The following is a 27,185-nucleotide window of genomic DNA, read 5'->3' on the forward strand; positions in this document are numbered from 1 at the left end:
GTAGCAGTGGACCAATTCCACACATGGATTCCCTGGTTCTGAATGGGGTAACTGTGCCCCTGAAGGACCAGGTGCGCAGCCTGGGAGTCATTTTGGACTCACAGCTGTCCATGGAGGTGCAGGTTAATTCTGTATCTAGGGCGGCTGTCGACCAGCTCCACCTGGTACGCAGGTTAAGTCCCTACTTGCCTGCAGACTGTCTCACCAGAGTGGTGCATGCTCTGGTTATCTCCCGCTTGGACTACTGCAATGTGCTCTATGTGGGGCTACCTTTTAAGGTGACCCGGAAACTGCAATTAATCCAGAATGCGGCAGCTAGACTGGTGACTGGGAGTGGCCACCGGGACCACATAACACCGGTCCTGAGAGATCTGCATTGGCTCCCAGTATGTTTCCGAGCACAATTCAAAGTGTTGGTGCTGACCTTTAAAGCCCTAAATGGCCTGTATACCTGTAGGAGCGTCTCCACCCCCATCATTTAGCTCGGACACTGAGATCCAGCGCCGAGGGCCTTCTGGCGGTTCCTTCATTGTGAGAAGTGAGGTTACAGGGAACCAGACAGAGGGCCTTTTTGATAGTGGCGCCCACCCTGTGGAACGCCCTCCCTTCAGATATGAAGGAAATAAGCAGCTATCCTATCTTTAAAAGACATCTGAAGGCAGCCCTGTTCAGGGAAGTTTTTAATATTTAATGCTGTATTGTTTTTAACACTCGATTGGGAGCCGCCCAGAGTGGCTGGGGAAACTCAGCCAGATGGGCGAGGTATAAATAATAAATTATTATTATTATTATTATTATTATTATTATTATTATTATTATTATTATTATTATTATTATTATTATGGCTCCCAGAGTGATGGAGAACCCTGTTCTGAAATCATGTGGCAAGCCTTCATGGACAGAGCAGGCTCCCCGCTGCATAAGTCATGGGGGAAATGATGGGGGTGTGCCATGCAATTTAGGATTGGGGCTAAATACATTGCCCAAAAGCTCTTGTCAACACAAGTGTAGTTTTGTGAGGCTTTGCTTTTGAATGAAACCATGAACTTTTCTTCTTTTCTTTTTTACCATTTTTGGATCAGAGTCTAGTAGGGCACTGGAGGGACAGACTAATTTGACTTGATTATTTCTCATATAGGGCATTTTTGAAAACTGACAAAACCTCCATCGCCAAAAGCATGAATCTCTCTTTGTTCTTAGATCAAAGTGTTCACCTGAAAGTTAGTGAGTCATACATCCATTTCATCTCTTTAATATAATGGTGTGTTTTGCTAGTAAACCTCGTAACGGCTTACTGAAATTTGATAGCTTGTTTTACATTGTCGGTAGCTGCATAACATGGATGCTGATGTCATCACAGCCAATTTCTCACTGAATGCTTCTTCTAATTATTCTCTTTTATATTCAGAAACTAGGGAGGTAGTAAAGATCGCAGTGATATCTCTTCAGTAGCTTAATTGACTTAGCTGAGGCCCAGTCTGTGAACTAAAGATACATTAAATCCCATAGAATCAATAGGCCTCCTTCTGCAGAAAGGCTTCTTTTATTCTTTGCGGGCCAGACGGTATCTATTGAGCATAATCACCAAAGGATAAAATGAAAGGTTCTTTACCAGTCGCTAGATGAAGCCACATTGCTAACAGTGCAGTAGCCAGGTTCCTGTTCCTCTGAGCAGGAGTCCACGGTCAAGGACGCTGCCTGAAAAAATCGCACTAAGATGATCATTTACGCATACCAACCCATCAAGTTTAGATTACATGGAGTACTAAAAATATTTAGGGGTGGAACAATTATATTGTGGCTTAGGTTTCCATGTATATCTTTATGCACTGGAGGGGGACGGATACTTATAGGTAAATGAACTCTAATTGTCAGTTGCAACTTTCATATTACAGACATAAGCACAGCTTTGCTCCTAGAAAACTAAGGCAGAATTTGGAAGAAGGGGAAAACCATGGCACTTAAATCTGTGTATGTTGGCAGCATAGATACCACGGTGCTGTCAGATAAAGTTGTGCTCCTGGAGCACTGATGTCAGTTTTGGAGGTTTGTAAGTTTTAACTCAGAAGATGTGAAAATGATGCCCATATCTTGCCCTCTCTGTGGCTAATAGTAGCTTGCTGTGGGGAGGGTGGGATTTATGTCAGGGACTTGGATTAGGTTCAGTGGTTTCATGTTCTTCCCCCACTCCATGACTGAAATGCAAAATGGATGGTTCCAGGCTCTAGTATTTTGAGAGAATGAAAAGAAACATTTCTCTCACCACTCTCTCCACAGTATGGATAATTTTACACACCTCTATCCTGTACTCACCTTTTTTCAAAATGGAAAAGCCACAGAAGTACAGGAATTTCTATCAATTTATAGATTGCTATATATTCTGAGATGGCAGAGCCATCTGAAGGAAGAGTTATTTCAAACAGTATTTTACTTGGATCTGATTTCATACAATTCAACTTTCTAATGATAGTCAAATGTTCCTGCTTGGTGACTTTAGCAGTTAATTTGCTACTGTTACCTCTTTAGTTATGAGAGTTTCTACTGTGTCACTTTGCTATATCTCAAACCTGACAAGTTAATGCTTTTACCAGCTTTCCATAAAAATTCTGAAGTCCTGTAGGAAATGACAGATTTTAAATCCAGTAGAATTATTTTATACCCTTTTGACATGCAGAATGCTCCCCCACCCCCTCCAGCAGAAATACTTCAATAAATGTAGTTCCTCCTTCACATTTTAGGTTTGTAAACACAGGGAGAATGAAATGTCTAGAGATGGAATTATTGTAGAGGCCTATTAAATAGTTCATCACGTCTTTTATGAAGTCTCATTTGCTGATTTAAAGACATTTCAACTTGAATATTATCACAACTTTGCTTAATTGAAAAATGGATTCAATGGGCGGCGCCCAGCTGAATAGTTACATTAGTGAAATGATGTTTTGCTGCACTATGTAACTCCCACAACTTCTCCTTCCCCCACCCCCTAAATCTGCTCCAGAGGTTCCATAAGCCTCTGCAGCAGATTCAGTAGGCAAATGTGCATGTATATGTGGTAAGTAGAAAGGATAGGGCAGGGAAATTTCATTGCACAGCTAGACGTTGCTGTGCTATCTAATGAATTCACCCAGTGAATTCACATTTAATTAATTCCAACTGTGTGACTGTGGGAAAAGCAATTTCATTAATATTTGCCTTGATTTCCCCACCAGTAAAATAGGATAGATAGTTTCTACTAAAATACTAAAAAAACAACAACAAAAATTGTAGGCTTGTTGAGGTCTGCTTTGAATTTTCCAGATAATCTCAACGGTTATTGGCAGGTACTAACACTGCAACATTGCAGCTGACACAGCATCCTGTACTGGAAATCATGGAGTCCTCAAAGAATCTGTCGCTGGAGAAAAATATTTCCTCCTTAGAGAACTGTTTTTCTTATGCTGCTTGACATTTAATCTCTCTACTCCTCAATCAGACCATCTGGGAGATGCTACAAATCTTTGGCGGTATGAATCACTATGCAGCATGGGAAATATATTTCAATGGGTTAAAAATAAAGCAAAAAATGTGTCTCAGTCACTGAACAGGGTATTTTTGTTGAAGATAAAAAGTACTCAGTGATTTGAAAACAGAAATGATGGTCGCTTCTTTCTTGATGACTAAATTACCAAAGGTGTTTTGTGGGAATTATACTGTATCAGCATATATAAGGTAGCATGGAGTCATTCCATTTCACAGTTCCTTTAGTGTTGTTCATACTTGCTTTCCTCTCCATCTGTCTCCTGTATTTTATATTGAAAATGTTGCTACTTAATTTAGGAAATAATACTTGTGTAGTTTGCTCTTGCCATGTGTATGAATGATGGTCACATTGACAAACAGGCAACCTTTTTAATTTGTTCCACCCTTCATGTGTTACGGAGTGAGTAACATATTTGACTGAGAGATCCTGACTTGGCTGTTTGCATTTAGCAAATCTAAGTTTTCATTTGCTCCCATTCCTTCCAGTTAATGGCAAACTCTGGAATGCTTAGTTGCAAAATCACAGTGACCATTGCTTCCCTTAATTTAAAATCAGAGATCTTTATTTCTTTCTTTTTAAAGTAAATGCATCTGCTCACAATCTTTCCCTTAATAATACATAGTAGCTCATTAAAACACAAACCTGTCCACTGGTCCTTAGCAATGGAGAGGGTAAGGTGGTGGCACCAAAAGATTTGGAGGGAGGTACATTGTCTAACATAAGGCAATTTTCTATATAGCAGAACTGGTTAGTTATTATCCACAAAGAAAACTCTGTTTCACATTTTTCAATAATTTCAGAACATTTGCAGAATGAACAAAATTTTATCATCTCTGTTCAAAAATAACATGCATGGCAATTACATAGCCTTCAGTTACAAAGGGTTTTGTTCTTGCATCATTCCAAACATTTAATCTGCCTCTTAATTAGTCTTCAGTGCTTATTCTTCCTATAGTCTGCACCAATTAATTAGATCTGGATAGTCATTAATTCCCTTCATTAATCAACCTCACATTTAGAGAGCGTCCTTTGAAGAAGCCATTTAAAATGCTTCAGGGTAATTTTTATGGAACAAAAAAGCTTTTGTGGTTTTTTAAAAAGAAGTTTTTGCAAAAATACCAAAAAAAAACCCAACCCCAACAACCATCCATTTGTACTTTCTTAAAAGCTGATCTGACTTGGAACTGAGTGAAGCTTTATTATTATTATTATTATTATTATTATTATTATTATTATTATTATTATCATCATCTGTAAAGCAATGCTTACCATTCCAGCCCTCCGGGCAATAACAGTGTGAAACTGTCCATCAGACACCTTCTTTGCTGTGGTGAGTTTGTAAGTGCCACTGCCAAGATTGTATGAGAATCTCAGCCTCTCTTCTGTTATTTCCAGGGCCAGGAATTCTGCCCGATCTCCAGTCTGGTTGTCATAATTATATAACAGAAGGGCATTGCTTTGGATGGTGGCAAACTTGATGTAGATATAATTGTTGTTCGGATCCATACTGGGGAATTCCATGTAAGACAATTCTTCAAATCCGTAGCTATTTACTTCACAATGCTTTCCGAAAACTCCTGCGAAAATAAAAATGTATTAATGATCAAGAACTGCAGAAGCACTCTAAAATATAATATGCAATCCTGTTGCAAGATCTGTTAGGATGAAAAGCTCAGGGTGCAACAGACCTTCGGTTCAACCAGCTGATTTGTGGCTCAGCCAGTGCTAAGTACACAACGCCGGTTTAGCCGGAGATATGTTCAGACCGGCTTAGCCAGGGCTCAGCCAGCTGAACTGAGGCCAGTGTAAATTCACCCAAAGGGGTGGGACAGGGTGTGGCCAGAGAAGGGGAACTTAGACTGGCTACTGTGACCAGGCAACCTGGCATAAAACATTATTTTAAAGGCTTGCTTTCCCTCTGCCCGGCTTAGGCCAAGCAGCAGAAGCAACCCCACTGCTGAGTAGGGTTTGGATCTGGTATAACTTTATGCCATCTTAATTGACACCAGCTTGATTTTTGCCAAATTCTTGTATGACTGCTGTCTTGTTGAAGAAGCTGTCAAAAATGAAGATACTGGGTACGAGCCAGCCAAGTTAGCACATTTAGATGCCATCTATTTCAATGGATAAATCATGCATTTATATATATTCTAATAGGACTAAAAGAGGCAAATTTTTGCATCATCACCATCATTTTTAAGAGAACCACTATTTGTGTGGCATAAATATACATTGGGAGTGATCATTTATGTGTTAAAGACATGTGGTCTACATATTTTTTAACCTCCAACAATTTGATTAAGACCTGTTTACACAGACTTTTTATTAGCACTCTGGTTCACGTTAACACTAATGTATGTGTCACTTTTCTGCTTTCTTTTTTTAAAAAGTATTGTTATTTTATGGCATTTTTTTAAAAAAAGGTTTCTGTTGTTAGTAGCCTTGGGTGCTATATCTTTAGCACAGGATATAATTATTCAAATATAATGTAAAAAATAAAATTCTAAATCAAAATATTTGTAGTAGCTTCAATTGTTTTAAGCACCAATAAAATATTTTGGATTGTAGCCAATGAAGTTGTCTAGTGAGTTTAAGGATTTCAATTTGAGCAATTGAACTTCCCATGCCAGATCTGCTGAAGAATGTTGGGGTAACCCCCAGAACAGATTTTGGGGGAAAGCAGGTGGATGAGAGGCAAATAGGAATCCTTGTGATCATGGGGTGACTTTGATGGACATAACACTTCCCTTCCAAATGTGTTAAAATATCTCTTCATGTGTTACAAAAGTGGAAATGGTCTTTGTGACCTGTACTAACACATACATAATATCATTTAGATAAACAGTACCATATTATCTTGCCCTATGGCATTCCATACGCCTATGAATTTTGCATACTACGTGTTCCCTGTTATATATTATTTACTTTGAAAACCAAATTTAGTCAATCAGTCAATACATCTGAATGCATATCCCTCCTTCTGCCTACTTTTGCTTCCTTTTTTTATTTGTGCTGCTTCTGTTTCCCTTGTTTTAAATCATATTTCATTTCAAAACTAGCCAATAAATCCACCCCCTTTGCTATCAGCATTTTCTAGCTATGCCAAATAATATGGAATAAAAATAAATTCCAATATGGAACCAATGACAGATGCATTCCTCCTTGACTTTGGCAGCACACCATCTAGTATTCTTTAGATCAAGTCAACATACAATGCATTTTGAAGAGTACATACAGTATGTTTCTTTGTTGTTAACTGCTTTCAAACACGCAGGCGCTACATTCCATCCATATTGTATTTCTTCGAAATATGAACGCTTTTATAATAATATTTTTATAAAATACTTGCCTGCAGTCTTTTAAGAGTTTTAATATGTTATGATGTTAACTATATTTTTGTAAAATGGCAAAGACCTTTTTTGCATCCCGCTTCTGACTGGCTCATTAATCTCTGAAGTTAGAAAAGAATGTAGGCAAGTAGGAAACAAAGAGAAAGGGAACTAGATTGCAGGACAGGATGGGATTGGGTGGGATTTGAGATGGAGAGGGAGGCAGAAAGAACAGAATTAGGATCAGGAAGAAATCAGATCTGAAGTAAGGGTTGGGAGAAGTAGAACTGGAATATAGGAATGGGTTGGATTACGGATGGTCAAATATGTCAATTTTGATTTCTCATTTTTCCAGTTTTAAATTCAGTTCTCCACATTAGTTTGCAAAATTCAACATCACTATAATGACCCCCCCAATATGCACATTTTCGTATGCAATTTTGCCTAATATACACATTTTGCAAGGCATTTTCCCTAATATAATGAATGCATTTGTGAATGTTGTTTTCACCAATGTATGCATTTATGGACGTTTTTCACCTAACATATGCATTTTTGCTCATATTACTTGCAATAGTGGTGTTGATGCTTCCACTGCTGCTTCTGCTCTTCAGTACCCACTGCCTTGGCCCTCTTGGTAACTGGCAGTGGCGCTTGGCACTGGGAAGCCAGATGAGGAAAATTGCTTCATCCATGGCACATTGTTAAATGTTAGGCCGGAGGACAACATTGCAAAATTCGCAAAAGTGTGATTTTTGAAGGATTACTACATTTCAGTCCACATATTGTTTCAGGAAGTGTAGATTAGATTTATCTTGAAGGATGAACTGAACCACATTTCTCCTCCATTCCTAGCTTAGGGTTGGGAGAATTGGAATTGGACATTAGAATGGAATAGGACTGAGGAGCATCAGGGAAGAAGAATGAGCTTCTTCACTGTCCCAGCTCCTTCCTGTAAAGAAGTATCACCTCTTTCTTTCCTTCCTAGAATGCTTCCTTTAGCAATGAAGAAGGGAATCCTTTGGAAGACATCATCTGTGATAACAGAATAGGTGAGTTGAACCTAATTTCCCCTTCTCCCCATAATGATTATTTGAGAGAAAGGTGATGGGAAGCTGCGCCAGCCGAAACTTACAAACAGACATAGATGCAACAGCTCTATTTTATATGATCAGTGGTAATTTAACATGGATTTTAAGTTCATGCAAGACTTGTATGTGATTGTAGCCAGATGCTATATCTCCTCTTACATTTTCTATACACAGCAGGCTCACGGTCTAAGCTAGTGATTTCCAAGTTCTTCTATAATTGCTACCATATATTGGTCCTTCAAAAAAAAAAAAAAAAGAGAAGTCTTTCTGGCTTCATCCATAAATTTCTTGAGAATACTGCTTGGCAATGATTGCAGGAATAAGGCACAATTGCTGCAAATATAATGTAGTTTGATTTTGACATACCTTTACATATGTTTAAGAGAAGCTTTAATAATTATAACATTATAAGTAATTGTGTTATACTGGGATGTCTGGTACCTCTGAGGCACTGGGGCATGATCTCTCCCAGCTCTTTAATGTTTTGTGGTTCAAATGCCCTCACTTATCCTGTGCTTTTACAGCTGTTCCTTGTCACAGGGTTTTCAAAGTACCAAAGCCCCATTCAGGAATTACATGTGATCTGCCATGGACCAGGTGCAGATGTCAAACAGAAACACAGTGTGGAGATTTGCAGCGGGATGCAAGATTCCCTTAACCTTCACACACCCCTTCCATCCAGTGTGTGAATTTCCTTTGCCTACCTTTAATCAATTTCTGTGTTACATATGTGACCATTGCTGAATAAAGCTGAAATGGAACTGTGTATGCTACTAACTTGGAGAACTCCAGTTTAACCGAGGCTCCCAAGGCTTATGGAAATTAAGAGTTTCTTCAAATCTCATCAAGATGTCTTCAGGAGATGTCCTGCTTTGATGTCTCCATCTTCAGAGGCAGGGTAGCTAATCTTATTTGTGGAACTTCTTTAGCTGTGGATCTCCCTCACCACATCTCTTCAACAGGTATCTACTCTACTGATGTTCTGTCTTCAGATAAATACTATACTTTTTGCCCAGGCTTTTAATGGTCTTCTTTGAAGACAATATTGTAGAATGGAGAAAGGTAAAGAAAAGTGCCATCTTTCTCCTTCTAGAATATTATCTTCAAACTGGGGATGAAGGGGGGTGACTTCGGGCCTAGGTGGGGGTCACCTGTCCTCACCTCCTTCAGGGACTGGTGGAGGAAGGAAAGAAATAGGAGAGATAATAGAGTTTTATAAAATTATGCATGGTGTGGACGAAATAAGGAGAGTGTAGATTATCTCTCACATTATGCAGAACCTGAGGTAACATCCCAATAAATTAAATGGTGGGAAATTCAGCAGAGACCAATGATGTACTTCTTCACTCACTAGCGGTGTGTAGGGTGTACAATGCATGAGGCTCTATGGAAGGCCACCAAGCCCAGCAGAAGCGAGAGAACCAATGGTCCTCATGTCCTATTGTAGACTTCCCATAGGTATCTGGTTGGTTACCATGAGCAACACAACATGGAACAAGTTAGGTTTTCAGTCTGATTCAGTATGCATTCTTCTTATCTCTGTAATGGCAATTGACAGAAAAAGGAGGAAAAGAAACTCTAGGTCCTGCAAAATATCATCTATTGTGAGTCCAAAGGGTTTTAGAATTTTATTTTGTTTTTTTTTAAGCAACAATTCTAACACACTAATCTACAGATACTGTAATTATTTCCTGTGAATACTGCAACATCTCTGGTGTGTCAGGATTGTTGCTAAGATGCATGCCATTAATAAAATATTTGTTGCAAAACTTGTTGGGCTCACAACAGATGAAATTTTGTAGCACTCGGAGATCCTGCCTCACCTTTTTTTGACTACTCCAGTTCTTTGTTTGGCTTCCTGCCAGATGGTAACTTGACCAACCAAGTCACATTGCTTTGCTTTATTCTGATTAAAACAATATTATCAAATAAAAAAATTAAGCAGTAAGCTATAAACTCCATAGGTGGTTGGATTTGGGGGGCTAGGGTCAAAAGGATTAGGGTTCTGCAAGAGAATCTGAATAAAGTATCAAATTTCTACTCACCAAATGGACAATGACAGTAATATCCCTCCACTCCATTTTGACAGGATCCTCCATGGAAACAGGGGTTGCATTCACAGTAATTGACAGTGGAGTCACACATTTTTCCTGCAATAGTAGAAGACAGTACCATATGGAAACTGAGTTGCACTTAGGCAATTTGCATTATGAACAAAGTGGGATAATTTTCATAAATTGTAACTGGAGCCCAGAAATAATTTGTTTAATTTAAAAGTGAGTTTCATTCTCTATATTCTGGAGTGAGTTTTTATTATTATATTTTTTAATGTAGAAACACTGAACTTGTAATACTTTCATGGAGAGTAATTGCCATGACTAGGGATGGTGCAGAAATTTGATTCAGTTTGCGTTTGAAGTAAACCTGCGCTTTCTGAAACAGCACCTGAACTGAGAAACAGCCATTCTTTAAAAATCACAATGCAGTTCTCCAGCCAAGTAATGTGTATAAAAATGCTTGTGCTGGGGTATATACATATCTTTCTCATATGTATTGTATTATGGGGAGATGCTTTGCAAATGTGTATATTAGGAGAAATGTGAATTAAAATGCTGATAATTTCCATGAGGATAATTTTTATATATTTTTAAAAAACTCATACTGATGTAGATATATGGAGAACTGAATTTAAGATTGGGAAAAATGAGAAACTGGGACAAACTAAAACTGACAAACTTGTCCAGCCCTAGTCATAACTTCCTAAAATTGACGTGCAACAATAAGTTATTCCAATAAGAACTGGCCACTGTTCAGAGCATGGAAGTTCTCTACATGCTAACACAAAGAGAGTTGAGCCTCAAACTGCGTTCTAAAATGCTGCCACTTCTATTTTGAAAGAAAGGCAGCCAACTGAGATCTTGATCTGAATCCTGCACAGATTTGCCTCTGAAAATTTCCCATGGCTGCTATTTTCCCCTGAAGGTGATGTTTTCAATAGAAGAAGAAGAAGAAGAAGAAGAAGAAGAAGAAGAAGAAGAAGCAGCAGCAGCAGCAGCAGCAGCAGCAGCAGCAGCAGCAGCAGCAGCAGCAGAAGCTGGTAGACTGTTATTTTGTAGAGAAACCTGCATGGGACTGTATTCCAAAACAAGGCCTCGCACAGCTGCTTCAAACTGTTTTAAAAATGTGACTAACGTAATGTGTAGCTTTGCCCTAACCTTCAGTCGTTGCATTCTCATTTTTTGTCACTTCATGATAGAACTTACTTGGACGCCGTTCATCACTGCAAGGGTTCGCTGCATGGTGCAAGCTGCACAGTTTTATTGCCTTTTGTAAAGATTTCTCCACTGAATTTAATTAAATTTGCAAGCCTGAAGATGGGTTGGTTTTTTAAAATACATTCCTCGGGCTATTTTTTCCCTCCAAAACATTTCACAGCTCTATAATTAATTGCATATGGTTCAAATAATAATGTTTTGATGAGAGAAACTGGTGATTTGCTTGGGTAAATTATGCCCTGAAGTTAAACAAATCACCAAATGACTGGATTCATGAACTCTGAAGGTCTACAAGAGGCTCATCTACAAGTTTCAATTTCACGGATTTTGAGCACTTTGCCCATTTTGAACCAAACTGGGCAATGACTAATTTTGATAGGTTACTAGCTATTCTGTACATGCATGCCCAAAGATAAACTGTGAGGATCTGGAATAGGAGCCACATATTGTTTATCCTTTTTAACAGGAAAACTCAGAAAGAAAAGCCCAAAGCTGCAGTTCTGTACAAGTCTCCTCAGATATAAGCCCCACTGAGTTATATACAACTTACCCACAGGTATTACTATATATAGATTGAAGGCTGGGGGGAATTCAACATTGTGATAATATGATTGTTCTATCAGCACATGCACCCCCCACTTGCTCTGGTGCTTCCCCCAATCCCTAGAGATGACTGAGGAGGGTGCCCAGGGGAGCAGTGGGAAGTAGCCCCATTGCATTAACAGGACTCCTGCTAGCTCTACTGTTAAGTCAAATCTGGTTCTAAGTTAGCTTGCTTGGAAGTAAACTACTTCTGAGTTATTGGCTTGGCTCACACATTATGCTAAACCAAAACAGGGCTTAGAACAAATGCTCAAGTGTGTGGGATTCTGGAGAAGAGATCACAGGTGTTTTGCTCCTTCCCAGGTGTCCTGTTGCTGCACTGAACTAAGCCATGGTTTGGGTAGGGGTGCCATATTTTGAAGAGCAAAGAAGAGGGCACATTTGCCGACTTCTACTTTTAACTATGGGTCGCTATGATGACTCTAACCATGAAAAAGAGGGAAGTACGTTTCCGAGCACAATTCAAATTGTTGGTGCTGACCTTCAAAGCCCTAAACAGCCTCGGCCCAGTATACTTGAAGGAGCGTCTCCACCCCCATCGTTCAGCCCGGACACTGAAGTCCAGTGCCGAAGGCCTTCTGGCGGGTCCCTCACTGCGAGAAGCCAAGTTACAGGGAACCAGGCAGAGGGCCTTCTTCGTAGTGGCACCCACCCTGTGGAATGCCCTCCCACCAGATGTCAAAGAGAACAACTACCAGAATTTTAGGCGACATCTGAAGGCAGCCCTGTTTAGGGAAGCTTTTAATGTTTGATGCATTACTTTATTTTAATATTGTGTTGGAAGCCGTCCAGAGAGGACATATGGCAACCAGGCTCATGGTTTAGCACGCCACCAGCTGTAAACCAGAAGAAAAAAACTTGCTTACAGCTGATGGTTAGTCTGGAAAAAGATAAGCCCCAGGTTTGGACAATACACTAAGCCAACCATGACATAGCTCAGCATAGCAGCAACAGAATGACAGGGAGGGGCAAATGGGATATGATCCTCTCTTTGGAAGCCTACATACTCTAAGCCATGATTTGGTTTAGCACGAAGAGAGAACCAGTTCTCTGCCTTCCTGGTAAATAATGACAGTTGGATAATATGCAACTGAATCTCCAGTCAGCTAGCATGTCCCAGCAAGGATGGGGAGAAATGAGCAGTTAAGTTTCTGCTTTTTTGATTCACTGGCAACAGTGTGAAAAGCCTTTTAGTTATCATTGCTTTATATGGAGTATTGGCATATAGTTGTTGGGAAGAACTGATTTAAGACAACGTTCGACTTTTTCTAAGATGGCAGTATCTTTCAGATCAACTTCTTGCTTAAAAAATTGAATTGATTCCACAAAACTCATCCTAAAAAGGTCCAGAAAAGAGGAACTGAGGGGTTCATAGAAAGGGCAGACAACGCACTACTGTATGTCATCTGATATATCCCATCTTGCAACTGATTCATTCCAAAACAAAATATGATCGTCATTAATAGACATAATTATAACAGATTGCTTAAACCTCAGTGTTACACTGATGTAATCTTTCATTATGGTTGCGCTCACTGCAATGAGCCTAATTGCTTCTATAGAGTGATGAAGTGAGATGCAGCTGGCCAAACATAATAAATCAGTGTAAAAACCTGTGTACCCCCCTCAGCAAGGTAAGGGAAGCCATTCTAGTGGTCTATAATTGATGAACTCAGACTTACAGTGAAAAGAAGGAAAGCTTGCTTTAGAAAACAACAGAAGCTACAAAGAAGAGCAGCTGCCTTGATCCAGTCAGGGGTCATGCATACATACATATAGGATGGTATTCTACTAAGTCACTCAGAGTAGACCCACTGAAATTAATGAACACGATTAAGTGTATTTCATTAATTTCAAAAGGTCTACTCTTTTGGTTCCTAAGGATTCCCGAGCAATACTGGGAATGAGGCTGCTAGTAATATATATTTTAGGTTTTTGTTATGAACAGGATGAAAAGGTCTCTGCCTTCAGTATTCCTTTTGTATTGTTTTCATACCTACTTTGGGCTGTTTTGTGATATATTTGTAAATCGTCAATTCAATCAATGAGTTACACTGATTTTCATCTTTTACAATTATTTCCTCCTAGGAAAAAACACTGCCACTTTACATTTCTAACATGGGTGTATTGTGTCTGCTACCATATTGCCTTTTTATTTTTGGAGAGGGAAGGCAAGAGCATAACCCACACTATGGGAACACTTAATTCTCCCTCCCCCCCCCTCACACACATTACTTTTCAGATTTCTTCCATGACATATTTCTGCTTTCAGCATATGGGGGGAGATTAATGTGTTACAATGTGGGGAAATACTGTATGTGACAAGCGTCAGGCATGACAGTCACCTCAGCAAATCACTGTAGTTTCATTAACCCCAATTACAAGCTACAGGACTGATGTGACTGCATTGTGTGCTATTGTGAAAATGAGTGTTCTGCTGAGGTGTCCCAGTGAGCTGGCAAGTACATGCCTATTTAACCTCTGATGCTAATGACTTAAAAGGTTACCCGCAATTGTGGCATGGAATTGTTCTGCTACGCTGCTGGCCAAATAATTTGATGTGATGATTCACTGCGAAACACAATCTCAGATCATTAGGTTAATTAGAACAGCCATTCAATTATGAATAATTACTTGTGACCTGAGGCTCAGCAGGCTACACTGATGGAGCATACATAGAAAGATCCCATCAGTGTCTTTTATGTCAAGGCGGCTCTAACAGTGAACATGTGTCAGTTGCCACATATGCTATTTAAATGGAGATGCATTTGATGGCTCTCGATACTTTCCTGGCAGAAAGCTAAGAGGCATCACTCTATATCTAACTGATATGTTTAATAGAAAGGCTGAAAATCCTGATTATGATTTTTACACAAGGCTCTGTCTGGCAGATAAGTAGGATGGAACCATGCAAGCTTTGATGCTTGGCTAATTTCTGGCAAAAAGCATTAAAAAAATTCCACTGTTTAATTTTAGACCTAGGCTACTTCCACATGTACATTTAAAGCACTATTATACTAATTTAATAGTCATGACTTCCCCCAAAGAATTCTGGGAATACAGTTCCCATGATTCTTTGGTGGAGGATGCCACGACTGTTTAAAGTGGTATAATAATGTTTTGAATGCATGGTGCAAGTGGGATCCTTGTTTTCACAAACAGCAGATGATGGGATGATAAACTTGGGGCGTGAGTTAACTGAAGACACACAGTGTGATCACCTTATGGAAGCAAAGCAGGTCCAGATCTGATCAGTTCCTGTAGGGATGGGGGGGGGGGCGACTGGAAGCCCCACATAAGCCACCTTGAGTTCCATGATGGAAAAATGCAGAATACACATGCGCTAAATGAATCATACATCTGGGTTTGAATTGCCAGCAAGAACGCCTATGATTAAATGCTCCTTCATAGGTAATACCATTAGTTCATCTCTGTGTTGCATTCAGTACAATCACACACGTAGAAGAAAAAAAATACCTGTATATCCAGTTTTGCAGACACAGTTGAAGCTTCCTGGGAAGTTCTGGCAGAGAGCACCATTTTTACAAGGGCCCGAGAGGCACTCGTTGAGATCTCTCTCACAGGCCATTCCAGTAAAACCACTGGGACAACTGCAAGAGAATCCACCCACCAGGTTGTGGCAAGTCCCTCCATTGTGGCAAGGTGATGGGAGACATTCATCTATGTCTGTTTCACACAGTGTGCCATCATATCCTGGCATACACCTACATGTAAAAGGCCGGAGAGGTTCATTTGCCACAACAATGACTGGGATACTCTCGTGGCTCTGTAGCTTAGGGCTCACACCCAGTTTTTTCAAGCAGCTGCCGCCATTTTGACAAGGATTTTGTAAACACGAGTCATGATCCACAGACTCTATTCGAACTCCGCTTTGACGGAAAAGGATTTCTTTGATGCTTTCAAAGAAGGTAGTCACACCACCTGGATTCACATACTGATAGCTGTTCCGTTTCACAGCTGCCATCAAGAAAGTCCGGTTGCTCTCCTGATAAGCCCCATAGAGTTGCACAGCAGTCCCTAATCCGGTTAACTGTGAATTGGCAATTCGCAGAAAATGAAGGTAGTGGTTGGTCAAAAATTCTCTCACGGATTGCACACTGAGACGAAGGAGAATGCTGTTATCAAGTGTGGCGTTACTGAATCCTGAAAAGAAAACTCGGATACTGCTAGTGACTGAGTTGTGTAGCCCATCATTGCTCAGGACTGTGAGATCAAATGTCCCATCGGTAGACCTTGCCAGGGAATTTAAATCACAAGTGCCTGCTGGAATATGGAAGAGGCTTGTAACTCCCGATGTAAGAGAGCACTGGAAACTGTCTAAAATATCTGGATCCTGAGGTTTTACATTGCCTAATGTTCCACCAGGGAACAGGTTGCCAAAATAATGGACAAAGATCTCTACTGTTCTGGGTTGTGATGGGTTATCATTTTGATCTATTACCTTTACGTGCACGGTTCCTGTGGAAGACATCTGAGGAATGCCCGAGTCTCTTGTAATCACTGACAAGTAGAAATCACAAATTTGTTCTCTGTCAATCTCTCTAGTTGTGGTCAGAACTCCAGAAGTGCTGAGACTGAAATAACTGGTTCCTGTGCCAGTGCTAAGCAAGTAATAAGAAAAGGGGCCTTGATTTGGAGGAAGATCAGGATCGGACGACTGAAGATTCAACACAAGTGTCCCTGCCCGACTATTTTCCATTATCTCTCCCTCTGTGGTGGAAAGGGTGGGTCCATTGTCATTGATATCTTCCAAAGCCACCAATAAAGAGGCACTTCCTGTTGCTGACGGTGATCCTGAGTCAATGGCTAACACAGATAGGTTGTACACTGGTAAAGTTTCTCTATCCAGTTCTGCAGTCACTGTAACCTGTCCTGTCTGCGGGTTAATAGAAAAGGCACCGTTGTTGTTTCCATTGCCAATAAAATAAGAAAACCTGTTCCAGCTTGGGAGAGAGTCAGAGTCAAAGGCACTTACAAATGTCACGTGGGTCCCAACAGGAACGCCTTCACTGATTTGTACATTGTATACCATGAAGCTGAAAACAGGAGGGTCATTGGCATCTAATATCGTGATATTCACAACCACTTCATCAATATCTGCTCCACGAATGCTCCCGGCATTTTTTGCAAGCACTTTCAGAGAGATCCGTTCTTCCTTTTCCCTGTCGAGAGGTCCTGTGACATAAATCTGCCCGCTGCTGTCATCAATCTGGAAACCCTTTTTTCTGCTATTGCCGAAGATCAGATAGTGGACTTCTCCGTCAGTTCCCATATCGCGGTCGCTTGCAAAGACTTCTCCCACAATGGTGCCTTTAGAAGCTGCTTCGGAAACCTCAAAATAGTAAAGCTTGGACACGAATCGTGGCACATACTCGTTTGCTCCTTTTAAATGGATGTTGACATTCGCAAAGCTGCACCTTTCTTCATCGGGAACGTTAAAGGCCTTTATGGTGAGATGGTAGCTCTGCTTTGTTTCATAATCTAAAAAGCCTTGGGTGGTGATGATTCCAGTATTAGGATCAATAACAAACAGATCACTGTCTGAAGACTGAACCGCATATGCAATTACAGCATTAGATCCAGAATCAGCATCAGTTGCAGAGAGACGAATGACAGTTGTTCCACTAGGGGCATTTTCTAAAACACTCGGAAAATACTCTTCTGGGCTAAAAGCTGGAGAATTATCATTCACATCAATAACATCTATGGTAATGCTACAGTAGCCTGTTCTAGCAACCCATCCGCCATCTGCAGCACTCACAGTAATCTCATGTTTTTGGCAAAGCTCATAATCAAGGGGTTTGGCAAGCCTTAATTCACCAGTAGATGTGTTAATTGCAAAGTTCCCAGCCTCATTTCCAGAAGAAATGTTGTATTTGATAAGTCCATTCATAGCTGTATCTTTGTCCCTTGCCGACACAGTCCTGAGAATAGTTCCAACAGCATTACTCTCGGGGACAGTTATACTTATATGACTTTGAGAGAACTCTGGCGTGTGATAGTTTTCCTCTGTTACAACTATTTGCACAGGCACTTCTGATGAGAGAGGAGGGTTACCTTTGTCCTTTGCTTTTACTTTGATTAGAAAGTTTTTATTCATATCATTCCTCAGTGGCGATGCTACTGAAATCCAGCCTGTGTTACTGTCCAGTTCAAATTTACCTGTTAGGTTGTCATTTGAGAGAATGTATTGCACTTCTGAATTTAGACCAAAGTCTTTTGCATCAATGGCAGTTACCTTAATTAGTTTGGTACCAACAGCTACATTTTTAGTAACAGGTGTAAAATATTGACTGAAGAGAAACTGGGGTGCGTTGTCATTGCTATCCACGATGTTGATTGTGACTGTTGTTTCGCTCAGCAAGGGAGGACTGCCTCGATCTGATGAGGTAACGATGAAACTGTGCCTGTTTAGATTGACATTACTGGGGCCACTGGAGTTTTGGAACTTTAAAGGTTGCTTATTGAAAATCTCTCCCGTAGAAGCATTAATTCGGAAAAACTCTGACTGAGATTTGATGAAGTAGAAGACTTGCCCGTTGGATCCTTCATCTGGATCTGTTGCAGATATCTGGATCACTCGTGACCCAACTTCATTATGCTCAGGGCAATCCAAGTAATAGGATGGTTTTGTAAATCGTGGGGAATTGTCATTGATGTCTGTTACAAATATGGTCACATCTGTGCTTACCGTCCACCCAGAGTCATGTGCTGAAACTCGGATTCTGTAGCGATCTGTATCTTCCCTATTCAGAAGTCTGCTGATTGTTATATCTCCTGTATTGGGATTTATGACAAAGGGTATACTTGTATCCCTTATTGAATATTTACTGACAGCATTTGCTCCAATATCTTCATCTGATGTTGTGACTCGTGTTACAGTGTAACCCAAAGGTGCATTTTCAGGTACAAGAGCGCTGAATATCTGAGAAAATTTGGGTGCATTATCATTTTCATCCAACACATTAATAAGCACCCGGACAGTGGTACTCTGAACAGGTACACCTCTGTCTGAAGCTTTGATAGTAAGTGTATAATGGGCCACATTCTCTCTATCTAAAGGTCGGACACTTCTGACTTCCCCATTGGTACGATGGATACTGAAGCTGTTCTCCTTATTGCCACTGACAATTTCATAATTTAACTGTCCATTAGAGCCACTGTCCTTGTCCACAGCAGTTACAGTAATTATTTTAGAAGGTGAGAGGTTTTCTAGTACTTCAGAAATTAAAGGATCTCGTTCAAATAGTGGTGCATTATCGTTTATGTCTATCACTGTCATTTCCAATTTTACGTACGAAGAAAATGGCGGAAAGCCCATATCTCTCGCCTCAATCCAGATGACGTATTTCTGTATTGCTTCATAGTCTAAGGGTTGGCTGATGGTGACCTGTCCTGTTAGTTGGTCGATCTGAAAGGTGTTGCCAAGATTACCGCTAGCAATGTAATAAGACAAAGAGTCGCCTCTCGATGACAATCCAGAAACTGAAGTGACAAAAGTGCCAACTGCTTGATTTTCAGGAAATGTGAAAGTGTGCTGTTCAGCCTGAACTCGAGGAAAATCTGCTCTATTTACAAATCTTACAGTCACAGTTGTAGAATCTGTCTTTGGCAACGAGCCACCATCTTTCACATTAACAGAAAATGTCATTTCAGAAGTGCCAGACAGTCGTTCGGCAGCCATAATCGCTCCTCGTGATGGATCAATGTGGAATTTTTCAGAATTCTTCCCCGACAGGGAATAGTGAAGCTCAGCATTAGGTCCTGCATCAGCATCTGTAACTGTCACCGCAAATACAAATGTACCTGCAAAGGAAGACAAAAATAAGGTAATTAATCCTGTGAAACGGAACATTAATACTCATGCAACTGTTCATAACCAGAGAATGTTAAGTTATTGGACAATATACAAAGACTGTAAATAAAACTTAAAAATAAATAAATTACAACCACTAGCAGATGTATTGTTCATACTTAGGAGGTATCTAGGATGTTATAGGCATCCTTGACCAATAGCATATTTATGCAGACAGGGATGCCAAAGCGGATTTAAATCTCACTGAAAGCAATGCAGCATGGAAGGCGACATTTTGAAATTTAGTAGTTCATACAACAGGTTATGATACCAAAACTTGCTACTGTGCTGGGATCTCATGAGTGGTAATGGGTGCTTGTCTTGTCATAATGCACTGGTCATGTCTAGCAGTAGGGTGCTAGACCAGTTGCCTCTGCAGTGGGTTGTTGTGTTCGTTCTTTCTCTGTTAATTCAGACTGAGGACAATGCAAGGGATGCATTTTCCTTTGGTCAGATTTCCACATACCTAACTGTGATGGATCCTATGACACCATGACCATAGAATGCTTGACACCATGTCTATAGGATCACATGGAGTTCAGGATCCTCAGCTGGCCAGAAGCAAACAGTAGGAAAGATAATAATTGACAAAAAAAATATTGAAGCAACTGTTGAGCCAGGCAGCAGGTGAAGCAGGTGAACAGGTACAGTGGTACTTCGGTTTACGAACTTAATCCGTTCCAGAAGTCCATTCTTAAACCAAAGTTTTTCTTAAACTGAGGCATACTTTCTCTAATGAGGCCTCCCGCCACCGGTGCCCTTCCACCGTTCGGCTTCTGTTCATAAACCAAGGTAAAGTTTGCAAACTGAGACACTACTTCTGGTTTTGCGGAGTTCGTATACCGAATAGTTCGTAAACAGGGCTGTTCTTAAACCGAGGTACCACTGTATTTAGGACAGGATTTAGTTAACATATTTTGTATGAAAAGTGTATTCCTCCAAAAAATTAGTGCAGCGCTAGTGAAAACCCTAATGAACTATAGACAACAATAACAAAATCTCAGTGGTCAGTGAGATTTAAAAGTCTCTTCCCCTCTTGTTATCTTGGATTCTTTCTGTGCTATAAAAACTGTAAGGTTGGTATCATGTTGCTGTTATCAGCTTACCTGAACTTGTTGGTGAGGGAATATGAGTGACATAAGGGTGGTGCTGAAATTTGGGAGGATTGTCATTGACATCTGCAACTGTGACAAGGACACTTGTAGAACTGGAAAGAGCCTTTGGAAAACCACCATCCTTGGCCACAACAATCAAAGTGTAGTTCTCCTTAGCCTCTCTATCCAACAGAGCACTTGTGATGATCTGCCCGGTTGAAGGGTTGATTGTGAACTGTGAGTTTCCACCACTGAGACTATAGCTGCAAAAAGTACAAGGAGGGAGAGACGTTTTTCATACCCATTTTAGTATGAAATATGCTGCTTTATATGTTGACAAACTGTAAATTCTACAGGCAGGGAATCAAAGTATTTATATTTATTTAAAATATTTATATTATTCTCTTTCAGCCAAAAGGATTTACAAGGCAGATTAACATCAATATAAAACAAACGTACAAAAGCAAAGTCAAAACAACATACCGTATTTTTTGCCCCATAGGACGCACTTTTTCCCCTCCAAAAATGAAGAGGAAATGTGTGTGCGTCCTATGGGGCGAATGCAGGCTTTCGCTGAAGCCTGCGCTCTCCAGGCTTCGCGCAGATCTCCCCAAACTGTGGGAGCCCGCGCTGGGCTCCCACGGCTTGCGGAGAATTGCCTGCATGCCGAAGGCTGGGCGCGCTGAGCTCAGTGCGCCCAGACTTCGCGCAGCTCTCCGCAAGGCGCTGGGCTCCCACGGCTTGCGGAGAGTTGCCTGTTCTGGGGGCTGGGGGTCGGGGGAAGCTCAGGCCCCGTGCCTGGGGGGGAAATAATTTTTTTTCTTTATTTCCCCCCCAAAAAACTAGGTGCGCCTTATGGGACAGTGCGTCCTATAGGGCGAAAAATACGGTAATCACAGCTCCAGCAGTGACAAAATGACAGAGCTGAATATGGACATAAAAACAAAAAATAGTTGCTGCTTAATGGTCTTGATTTACCATATGAAACCCTGTTAGTGCTGTGATCAGATAAGCCTCCGTAAGAAAAAGCTCCGTAATCTAGGGTGCCACCACTGACAAAGCCCTGCTTCAAGTGACAAAGCACCTCTAGACTATTCATCTTTTCCTTCTGAGGGTAAGCAACCCCATCCAGAACAGATAAATTGTCCTGTCTCCTGGACATGGAAACCACCCACCCACAGGGTTTAAAAAGCTTCACACAGAAGTTAAATAGTATAGGGATCAAATAGTGCCTTGGGCCACCCCATAGTGTGTTTTACCCCTTTGCACAAGTAACACAAAAAGGACACTAATGTTGCACATATACAAAATGAGTTCTTCCACAGAGATATCCCCAACTGAAGCAGCAACAACACCGTTTTTGAATTATTCAGAAGCCTGACGTTATGATAAATAGTTAGAAATATTTTATTTGCAGTTTTCAATCAAATGCCTGCGATACTGCCTATAGACAGATGGAGTGAATATAGCAATTGGTCATAACCAGCTATTTATCCTTGGAAAATGCCCTAGGTAGCAAAATAATTGCTCAGTTATTATTTAATAGAAAAGTCATGACCACATAATGAAGTGCTATTTGTTTATAGAGAGAGAGGAGGGAGACAGACAGAGAGAAACTTTCCACATCACCGAGTCCCAAGAGGCAATTTTCAGATGAGTATCACATCTAGGACTGACAGAAGTATTCTGCTATCAAACTATTCCTTGGCTTTCAAAATGTGGGGATTCTGATTTAGGATGAGGATAGGGCTACTTGCTGCTGCATTACATTTTAAGCCTTGTTGCAGCTCCTAAGGTGATCTTGATTGTGATAACTTCCAGGGTGAATAACATCCCATGTGTTTTGACTCATGGAAAGACAGTTGTACATTTGGTCAATTTCATGCCCACTTGACAGAGTCCTTCGAAGTAGATAATCTGTCACACAGAGCTGAATCAATTGCAACTGGAATGCAACAGTAATAACTGCTTTACTCCTGTTGAAAACTATCAAGGCTCTTATTCTTTCCTTCTTTATGGCCCTTTCTCTTTAAGAGGAACTATCTTCTGTAAAATAGGACACTTCTGTAAAGTACTACTATGAACTACTCATCGTCTTTCTGTGACTACTTGGTAAAAGGTAGTCTGCAGTGCTAAAGCGTCAAAATCCCTTCAGCCTCTAAAATGTGGTCACTGCACATTCATTGAATGACTTTCCCTTAGGTTTTCCTGCTTTGAAGCTGAAGAACAGTCATCTGTCATTAACTACCCCGTGGTGATAGGAGATATGGCAGCTGTGGCTTCTGATGCCTTGGTCCTCTTGTCCGCTGTTTTCTCAACCTCATTCAACTGGCCAGGGCTTGAGGTTTATAATGCAATACACAAAGAAGAAGATGGACTATAGAACAACTACCTCTTCTCCTGCTGCATTGGGAGTTTTAAAGGTATATCTGGCTGAATACTACTGAAAATAATATATCCAGTCAGTGCACAATGGGTGTAATGGGGGGGGGGCGGCGGCAGGGGGACAGCTGCCTCCTAAATCAGCTAAATCAATAGAAATACTTAACTAACTGAGGTTCTTCCTCCCTCAACATGAAGCCTGCTCCTCCCCAACATAAATCCTGGCTATACCCAATGCTGTTCACCATCTTCATAAGCTTCCTGCTTAAATCTCCTATTGATGGGTTTGGCTTTTTTAATGACCTGTGGAAACTTTTCTGGGTTGTGCATCTCATGGTTTATAATTCATTTAATCCATGTATAGTTTCATTCTGAATTGGAGCATATTTTCAAAAGCTAATAGGAGGTTGGTTTGGTTTTTGTTTTGTTTTTTTAAAAAAAGCTTATGCACCAAGGCTGCAATCCTGATTCCATTTCCCCCATAGTAATATATCAACCCTTTTCAAGTTTCCATATATTTTGATTGTATTTTAATTTAATTTCGACAAGTGATATACCACTCAATTACAACTGGACTAAGTGGTGTACAAAAATCAATTAAAATTATCAAATCTGAAGTCAATTGAAATGCCTGCTGAAATTTTTTAAAAGGCCTTCAGAAGGCAGCAGAATTTCAACAGGGAGGGGGCGTGTCTGACCTCAGCTGGAAGTTCCATAAAATTGGGCCAACAATACTGAATGCACAGTTTCTGGTGTATATGTACTGTGCATCTGGGCCTTTTAAAAAAGTTTTGTTGCACAGAATTGTAAAACTGCATTACTACAAATCAGCATAAAAGTTGATATCCGCCCTCTGTGTTTTTAGGGCCACAGGGTAAGAATAATAAAATAGGATTGTACAGCGAATCCGTTTAGATATATATATATATATAATCCTAGGAAGTGAAAGTAACAGCTACCTCTATTTTGCGATGCCATTTCCACATGGTTATAAGACTTCTCAAAAAATTTAAATTTCCATGGGGAAAAATGACATGTAATGAAAAGCATTATTATGTCATATTTTATTAATTTTATTGGATGCTTATCAGGCACACCTGGCAGATGGCAAGGGTGGCAGAGTTCAAAAAAGGGAAGAAAATTACAGTTTTGATATTTTAAAGTTCTTATTTCTCTTGTACTTTAATATCTACAAACAGTTATGATTTATATTTTGCTTATTGAACAAAGCTAATTTGAATTTCCAAAGAAAAGAAAAAGTGTAGTGAGTCATTTAGCTCAGTTCATGCCTTTTATACAACAATAAACCAATATTTATACTCACTGAAACCACTTGAGAAAGGGTCTATTCTGGTTTCTTGAGTGGCAGGTAGTGATGATTGGCAACAAACATGAATCTCTCTGCATTCCATTAGGAACGCATCACTCCTCTGAGCAAATTGCTCAGGCTGTCGCTGCCACTTAACCTCTCAATTTTTTCTTGCATATAGTCAGCAATAGGATTTTCTGGTAAAACCTGGAGGTGTCGGTAGAAATGTGCAAGCCATTTTGCCATAAAGCCAATCCAGCGAATGATGACTTTTCAGAAGCTGTGTGGCGCAAAGAAATCAGTTCAATTGCCACACACAGATTCTTCCTTTTTATTCTGAACTTTGTCGGAACTGGCTCAGTAAGAGCAAGAGAAATAGATTGGCCAGCAATTCGAACGCTTTTTACTACATGAAAAGTTAGGGATCAGCTTCTAAACACTCTTGTGGCAAAGTCATTATTGGATACGACCCAGTGTTTTTTCAGCCCACCTAAGTCAAGTGGCTTAAATACAGAGCTATTTCATCTCGTTCATCCCCCCTTATGGTTTTGATCCATGGGCTATTATTAAAATGAGGCTGCTTTTTAAGTATTTTAAACCTGTATTTTAAATTGGTTTTTCTCCCCCCCCCCCATTATGTTTTTATTATAATTTTACTGGTGTTAGCCGCCCTGAGCCTGGCTCTGGCCGCGGTATAAATAATTTATTGTTGTTGTTGTTGTTGTTGTTGTTGTTGTTGTTGTTGTTGTTCTCACAAACCAATCAAGGGCGGCCATAAAATGGCTGCCTCAGGCAACGTATTTTTGGTGCCGTGAATTATAATTAATTATAATTTTATTGACATTTTTGTCTCAGATACTAAAGTAGATTAACTGGCTTTGGGTACTTTGCACACTTAAAGAAAGGGCAATTTTTTTCTGTTTCCTCTCAAGCAGCAAAAAGTCTTGGGCCAGCCCTGAAACATGTTGTATTTGTGAACAATACAAGACAAAACCCAATATGCTCGTTTCTCCTTTTTTCCCAAAGCATGAAAAGGAAACAGGACCTAAATTAAACAGCATCGGAAGCACCACAAGAGCAACATACCTGATGATAGCATTCACTGATGCATCGGAATCAGAGGCGTTTACAAGCAAAACGTCTGTCCCTGTGGGTGCGTCCTCCGGAATGGTTTTGGAATACATATTGAAGGCAAATTTGGGGACGTTATCATTGACATCATCTACTTTGACAGCAATAGTTCCAGTACCAGTAAGGGCAGGACTTCCTAGGGGGGAAAAGATATTTGAAATGCTAGAGGTTACCCAAGTTACAATACTAATACTGGATATGCCACTCTTCATTTATTATCTCACACATGAACATGTCACAGTTCACAGAGCTAGAAAGTCAAATCCATGCAAAGAGCAAGGTCACTTTTGTTTTTAAAGAAGGTCCTCTGGAACTCTCAGAGTATGAAGTCACACAGGAAAAGCTTTGAATCCTGTATTATCAAGTAAAGGGTTTGCTGCTTGCAAAGAGAAATGAGAACAATACACAAACACTGACCTGCAGTGAACCGGATGAATTTGATGACTGAAATTGGTCATCCAGTGAGTGCCACTAAAGTGAACAAGAGCATGCCAATAGGTGTAACAAAATCTGGACTGCCACTTTTTGTTAGAGAAAAGCTAAGTATGGCTGTGACTATTCGGGGAAGAGAAGCAACAGGGGGCAAGAGGGAAGGCTTAACTCCTTCCATGCCTGCTACACAAAGGAGCTGCTGTCCAGATGCGTGTCTGCCAGCTGACAGAGGACTCCTGCTCTCAGACAACCTCTGCACAGACTAGTTCATCACCCTGGAACATACATAACAATATAGCGAGTGCATTTAAGTATATGTAGAATGCTTCCCTGAATGATGATAGCTCACCCGGCACATATACCTCAATGCCACTGAGTTTTAGCATATTCTGAAAATGGCTGAAAAACCCTGCTTGAAATTTCAGTGGACAGAAAAACAAAGTTTCAAGGTCACGGGGAGCAAGGTTCAGGTAAGCATGTCTCTTGCCTCCTTTGTTTTCTGGAAATATTTTAGAAAACCAGCACTTACAAAAAAAAAAAGTCAATATATAAGCCAAGGGTGGCTATCCCATTGCCCACGGGCCACATTTGACCCCCAAAGAGTTGTTTTTTTGTCACCCTGAAATTTGTCAATTAAAAAAATACTGCTCCTGTGGTGCCATGATGCCAAAAGTGTTTTCTGCCCCTGAGCAGAAAATTGTCCATTAAAAAACCCATCTTTAAATTACAAGTGTGGAAGTTTGGAATCTGTGAAAACTGGCAACACTGTACAGCAGGTCCTCCAGCCCAGCATAATAAAAAGCAGCTTTCTAGTGCTCAAAGCTCACTCACTCTTAGTCTGATCAAAAGTGGTAGGTAACCTGGTGTCCTTGGACCATATCTCCTGGCCACTGATGTCCTTGGACTATATCTCCTGACCACTGATGAGTCTGGCTGGGGATGATGGGAACTGTAGTCCAATATCGAGGGACAAAGGCTATATTAGTGGCTATGATGGCTATGCTCTGCCTGCACAATGGAATGCTTCTGAATGCCAGTTGCTGGAAACCATAGGAAGGGAAAGGGCTCTGGTGCTTGGGCTTCCTTCAGGCATCTGGATGGCGATTATGAGGACAAGATGGTGAACTAGTTGGGCTCTTCTTA

The 27,185-nt window shown here is 40.4% G+C and overlaps 1 protein-coding gene across 1 annotated transcript in view; it reads right to left on the bottom strand.

Annotated features, from left to right (window-relative positions):
- Positions 1–27,185, bottom strand: part of FAT4 (FAT atypical cadherin 4) — a 142,603-nt gene that overhangs the window by 16,447 nt on the left and 98,971 nt on the right. Inside the window, exons 7-12 of the mRNA XM_081208011.1 lie at positions 25,566–25,746; positions 20,801–21,051; positions 15,296–19,645; positions 9,986–10,090; positions 4,790–5,097; positions 1,613–1,698 (exon numbers count right to left, since the gene is read on the bottom strand). Coding sequence (XP_081064137.1) covers positions 1,613–1,698; positions 4,790–5,097; positions 9,986–10,090; positions 15,296–19,645; positions 20,801–21,051; positions 25,566–25,746 — 5,281 coding nt within the window. The remainder of the gene's footprint in view (positions 1–1,612; positions 1,699–4,789; positions 5,098–9,985; positions 10,091–15,295; positions 19,646–20,800; positions 21,052–25,565; positions 25,747–27,185) is intronic.

This window comes from Podarcis bocagei, assembly GCF_964188305.1.
Source record: "Podarcis bocagei genome assembly, chromosome: 9".
Classification (NCBI taxonomy): Eukaryota; Metazoa; Chordata; class Lepidosauria; order Squamata; family Lacertidae; genus Podarcis; species Podarcis bocagei.